Source organism: Nycticebus coucang, chromosome 12 (genome assembly GCF_027406575.1).
Source record: "Nycticebus coucang isolate mNycCou1 chromosome 12, mNycCou1.pri, whole genome shotgun sequence".
NCBI classification, from domain to species: Eukaryota; Metazoa; Chordata; class Mammalia; order Primates; family Lorisidae; genus Nycticebus; species Nycticebus coucang.
The window spans coordinates 68,747,107-68,753,630 of NC_069791.1; the positions used below are offsets into that span (position 1 = coordinate 68,747,107).

Below are 6,524 nucleotides of genomic sequence, written 5' to 3' on the forward strand. Positions count from 1 at the left end.
GTGGAGGGAGGGGGAATGTGACCTTTATTGAGCTTAACCACCAGAGTGGAAATGATGTCTATACAAAACCAAATGTTTATTACTATAACTTCTGCATCACAACTAAAATCCAAACAGTTTTTTAAAAACAGTCAACTCAATCAAAACCCACCACTTCAGAATCAATAGCTTCTTTGATGACCCAGTAACACTTAAATATGGTTAAGATTTGAATGTAGAAACTTGATTGGTTGGGAAGCTAATTAAACTTCCAACATGCTCAAACAGAATTATAAAAGGGCAAAATTGTGTTTTTCACAGAGATACAGTCCACTCACATCACAAACACTAGGCAGCTATTGGAATATTTAGAGTCCTGAGATAATAAGGAATCCAGGCATCCTTTAGACAGTTTTCTGTTATCCTTTCTTCCCAGAGATTTGTGGATGTGTGACACCACCAGCAGCAACTGTAGCCTTGATGAGAGAGTCCAGTTCCTCATCTCCAGGAATAGCAAGTTGAAAGTGACAGGGATAATACGCTTTCCCTTTAAATCTTTTGATGCATTTCCTGCCAGTTTAAGTACCTCTGCAGTGAACTACTCCAGGATGGCTGCACTGTACACAGTGGCAGTCACGCCCACACATCCGTGACTGGTCCTCCTAGATTTCAGGTGTGGATGAATACAGCCCACCGGGAATTGCAAGCTGGCTCTCTGCAGGTGGGAAATTGCCTTTGTCTTGGCCTTTCCAGAATCCTTCCCAGCCTTACGGCCAGTCATTTCGAATTCAGCAGAAGCTCAGAGAAGCAAGGCAGAGAAAGGGCTAATCAGAGAGACAGAGAGATCCCACCACCTACTCCTTGTGGACATATCCAGTAAAGAAATTGAATTAGTAATTTTAAAACCTCTACAAAAAAAGTCTGGAACTAGATGGGTTCACTGGTGAATTCTACCAGAAAGTTAAAGAATTAATATAAATCCTTCACAAACTCTTTCCAAAAAAGTAGAAGAGAGAGGAATACTTTGTAACTCATTCTGTGAGGCCAGCATTATCCTGACACTAAGACCAAAGATACTACAAGAGAAGAAAGTATAGACCAACATCCCTCATGAAAATAAACACAAAATCCTTAAAAAAAAAAAAAAAACTAGCAAACTGAATCTAACAGAAATTCTAAAGATTATACACCATGATTAAATTGGATTTATTTCAGGAATTCACAATGACTGAACATAAGAAAATCAATCAGGGGCGGCGCCTGTGGCTCAAGGAGTATGGCGCCGGTCCCATATGCTGGAGGTGGTGGGTTCAAACCTAGCCCCGGCCAAAATAAAAAATAATAATAATAAAAATAATAAAAAAAAAGATTTGTAGAAAATCAATCAGTGTAATACACTACATTAGTAGAAGGAAAAAACCCATGTGATCATCTCAACAGACACTGAAAAACATTTGACAAAAATCCAACACTCTTTCATGGTAAAAACACTCAATGAACTAGGAATAGAAGATTACTTCTCCAATATGATAAAGGCCATTTATGAACAATCCACAGCTAATATCGTACTTAATTCTGAAAGATTGGACAGTGTTCCCATAAGATTCATAGTCAATGATTTATACTCTCATCGTTTCTATTTAATATTTCAGTGGAGGTTTTAGCTAAAGGAAATCAGGCAACATAATAAAATAAAATGCATCCATATTTGTAGGGAAAAAGTAAAACTATCTTTCTGTATATACGGAATCATAGGGAAGACACACACACAAAAGAAACATACAGGATATAAGGTCAATATATCAAAATCAACTGTATTTCTAGACATTAGCAATGGACCATTTGAAGCTAAATTAAAAAAGCAATTCTATTTGCAACAGCATCAAAAATTGAAATGCTTAGGAATAAATTTAATAAAAGAACCAAAAGATTTATTCACTAAAAACTATGAAAGATTGTTGAAAGAAATTAAAGATCTAAATATAAAATAGAAAGTTATTCATGTTTATATATTGGAATATATATATTGGAAGCCTCAACATTGTTAAGATTGCTGTTGTGGATAATTGTGCAGAAAAAATTTTGTTTAGATGTTGAGTCTAATGACAACCCCGGCCCCCAAAAGGGGGTATGGTAAAGTTTACTACTTACATTATGAGGGGAGAGTAAGGTGGCCTTAAGCAGGTCCAAAAATGGCTTGAGAGAGCAAGGAAAGTCTGACTTCGGCTTTTTTTTTTTTTGCAGTTTTTGGCCGGGCTGGATTTGAACCCGCCACCTCTGGCGTATAGGGCCAGCGCCCTACTCCTTTGAGCCACAGGTAACCACCTTGACTTTGGGTTTTTTTATGGTGGTTAGACAGTAGGGCCAGGGTGTTAAGTCTGTGAATATTCTTTTCTTTTTTTTTTTTTTTTTTTTTTTGGAGAGACAGAGTTTCACTTTATTGCCCTCGTAGAGTGCCATGGTGTCAAACAGCTCACAGCAACCTCCAACTCCTGGGCTTAGGTGATTCTCCTGCCTCAGCCTCCCGAGTAGCTGGGACTACAGGCGCCCGCCACAACACCCGGCTAAAGTCTATGAATATTCTAAAAGTCACCAAATTGTACACTTTGGTGAATTTGATAACCTGTAAATAATATCTCAATATTTTTTTTGGAAGTGAGGTTTTGGAGCAGGTGGGTAGATGCCATTTACTGGGATGGGGAGTTGGAGGTGAGCAAAACACAGGTTTAGGAGTGGGAAAAATCAAGAGTTCACTTTGAAACATGCATTTGAGAACACATTCTAGTGGAAGTGTCAAGTGGGTAATTGGATTTGGAGAGAGGTCAGGCTAGAGATAAAAATTTGGATTAAAACCCATAGTCCCTACCCTCTCATTTGTAGCCTCCCCACTGTTTGAGAGTAAATATAAAGAAACAGCAATGAACTATCAGCTTCCTTTCGGTAGGACATGCACAAGCCGATTTAATTCAACATGCATTATGGCTCCTACTGTGCACAGAGTTTATAAGGAGGAGATGTTCTCCTCACCCCACAAGTTAGTATGAGAGACAGACTGTTAAGCCAATGAAGCAAATTGTTATGTCAGAAAGCTTTGGCCTGGTGAAGGCCAGGGGAGGGGCAGTTTCCATAGTGACTTCTTTCATGATGCTTCGCACCCAGTTCAGCTGTGGGCTATACCAAGTGAGGACAGCCAGGGCCTGAGCCTCGACAGTTCAATGTGATTGAGGAAACTTGTCAAGGCCAGGATGGCTCATGTTCGCTTATGTGACGCTAGCTTCCCATTGTTTTCTCAAAGAAGCACAAGGCAAATTTACTAGGTTGTTTTATTTCTCTCTATAAAGCTATTCTGTTTTCTGTAGTTGTCAGTGCAAATATTCACAAGCACATCTTAAAACCCTGTTCAAGCAGAAATAAATCGCAGAAGACTGCAGCCAGGGGGTGGATTGACATTTCCTTGTCACTCTTCATCATACACAAGCGATCATGTCCTGCAGGAATGGTACAGTCAACTTTCCCTTTCTGTGCTGAAGAGGGCAGTGGAGATCATGAAGGGTCCCAGGCTCAGGTCTTGCAAGAAACAACAGCACACCTATTTTCCTCAAGGAATATTTTATTATGAGATATCATAATATGTATGTGCTATATAAGTTCTTATGTGACTTGCTTTTGCTTTTTTAACTCAATTTTTTTGAAATTTCTCCAGGTTGATGTGTGTAATTGTAATTCTTTAATTTTCACTGCTATATAGTCTTTCCTAAATGCATATTCCATGGTTCTCTGGTTTCCTGCCGATGGACTATGGGATGATGCACATCTACAAATGCTATGTACAAGAATTTTCTCCACGGCCAGTGCCTGGATTGAAAGATATGAGCATCTTCGCACTTGCCAGGTGTTATGGGCTGAATTGTGTCCCCCGACCAAGAAAAAAAAGGTGTTGAAGCACTAAACCCTGGCACCTGTGAATATGATTTTATTTGGAAATAGGTTATTTACAGATCATCAAATTAAGGTGAGGTCATTAGTGTGAGCTCTAATCAAATATGATGGAGTTCCTTATAAAAAGGGGGAAATTTGGACACAGAGACTGACATACAGGGGCCAATGCACAGGCGACACAGAGGATGCTATCTATAGGCCAAAGATCATCTGACACCACCAGGGTGAGAGAGGCCTGGAGCAGATCTTCCCTCATGGCTAATTTTGCCAACACCTTGATCTCAGACTTCTTTCTTCCAGAATCATGAGACAATACATTTCTGTAGTTGAAGCCACCCAGGCAAACTAACACATAAGGTCATAGCAAATAGTGCTCCAAAGAAGTTGCATTTCTAGCAGCAAGAGAGAGTCATTATCGCTCCACACCCTCACCAATGCTCAATATGTTCAGACTTGTAATTTTTTGTTCATGTGGCAAGAATAAAATAATATTTAATTTGCTTTTAATTAGCAGTTTCTTGTTTTTTAATGCATCTAAGCACCTTTTCATATGTTTATGGACATTTGTGTTTTCTCATTTATGAAATGACTGTTGATATATTTTGCCATTAGGTTGTTTACCTTTTTCTTATTGATTAGTAGGAGATCTTTGGATTCCAGAAACTTATCTTTTAATAGTTACATGTGATACAAATACAGTAGAACTTCTGTAAGTTGACCACACAAGGGGGTCAACATGTAGAGGTGGTCAACATGAGGAACTAGGCCTACTATACTGCTACATACACGAGGTGCATATCTGGTCTATGAAAATCAGGTCAACTTAAGAAGAAGGTGGTCAACTGTGGAGGTTCCACTGTACTTTCTAGTCCATGACTTGTCTCTTTGCCATTGTTTCAGTTTTTGTTTCAAGTATTTTAAAGCTCTGTTACTAGCTACATAAATATTTAGGATTATTATGTCATCTTGATGAACTCATACTTGTATCATTATGAAATACTCTCTTTATCTCTGATAATAGTCTACATTCTGAAGTCTATCTTGATATGAAAATATAACTATTCCAGCTTTATTTTTATTGGAATTACTATGGTATATCTTTTTCTATGCCTTTACTTTTGACTTCTTTTTTTAATATATAAAGTGTGTTTATTGTAGGTAACATGGTTGGGTATTTCTCTTATATCCAATCTGACAAACTCTCTCTTTAACTTAGAGGATTTAGACCATTTACATTTATTGTGGCTAGCAATCACTGGTTTGGGACAAGTTGGTAATGATGTATACAGTCTTTGTCAAGATGTGCATTGGCTTTTGGTCAAGGGTAGGTAAGGATTCCAGCCAGATGGGGCAGAGGTAGGCAAGGTGGGCAGCTGAAGAAAAGCCTGACCGTAAGAGCTGGGGCGTGGCCAGTAGGACAAGAAGATCTGGCCAAGGCCACAGAACCCTGCCAGGGAGGAGGCTAGATAGAGGGCAGGTGCCTGGCTTCTGGGAGCCCTAGCCTAGCAAAGTTGTCAGTGATTTCCATTCTGGAGATAAAACCTCAACTGAGTGTGCTCTGCCTGCCATCTTTTGTTCTATGTTTGCACATGTATGCAGGCACAGTGGAATGACAAAGCTGTCTGCTTAGATGGTTGATAGGCCTGTTGGGAGGATTACTCCTATGTCCTTCCTTTGGGCACATGGTCTGTGAGGCTGCAGCATATTCTAAACTGGCCTGGTGTGGCCAGGAGGCCCTAGGAGATGGCCATACCTTGTACTTTCCCTGGACAAGCTGTCCCCCAGGACCAGGCTAGCTGGGTTGCTGCAGACACTGCGTTTGTTTTCCCCAGGGCAACACTTCAGCTGGTTCCCAAGCTGCTCGTTAGAAGCCAGTGCCTCTGGCCCAGCTGAGGAATCAGGTGTGGTGTGGGTGAGGAGATGCCCACCCCTAGTAGGCTCTCTGCTTCATTTTGTAATGGAAAGGGTCACTCTGCTCTAGGATTGGGGCAGGCGTCTGCATGGCACAGGTGTGCAGGGATGAGTTCCAGGTCTCACCACCACATGGGCAGCAGAGCCCCTGCTGCCTCTCAGCTCCTGGAGCCTGGGCTATTTCTCGGAGACCTCTCCTTACAACCCCACCTCCTGTTCTATTTTAGGGGTTTTAAGTGCAAGAAACAGGAAAATGAACAAATAAATATGTGTGAGCTTTCTGGAGGGAAGAGACAGAGTGGAGATGACTCTTGGGAGACTTTCAGAAGTGTCTTATGAGCAAGAATATTAAACTCACTCTCAGCTGGGCAATGGCCAGAGCACAGCCCCCACTACCTGTTAACAGGTGAGGAAACCAAGGCTCCAGGCTTTTAAATAAGATAAAGCTCAATCCCAGGTCTCTCACTGGTATGTTCTGCATACTGGCTCTGTGTACCTCATTCTCTTACTAATGGGATGAGGTGTTTTATACCCCTGAGATGTAATTTAAAAATAAATGCAGTATTTGGCTTATTTACAAATCTAAGTGTATACATGGGCCTGTTAACCTGGAAATCCTTGGTGATGGGGACTTCATGGTCCCTTCTTCTGGCAGGGTCCCTATCTTCTTTCTGCTGACGTGCTTGACAGATGCT

The 6,524-nt window shown here is 40.7% G+C and overlaps 1 protein-coding gene across 1 annotated transcript; it reads right to left on the reverse strand.

Annotated features, from left to right (window-relative positions):
• Positions 1-577: 577 nt before the first annotated feature.
• LOC128561084 (histone H2A.Z-like) lies at positions 578-760 on the reverse strand. Its single transcript, XM_053554849.1, has one exon. It carries the CDS (start codon positions 758-760, stop codon positions 578-580), a length of 183 nt encoding a protein of 60 aa, XP_053410824.1.
• Positions 761-6,524: the final 5,764 nt, after the last annotated feature.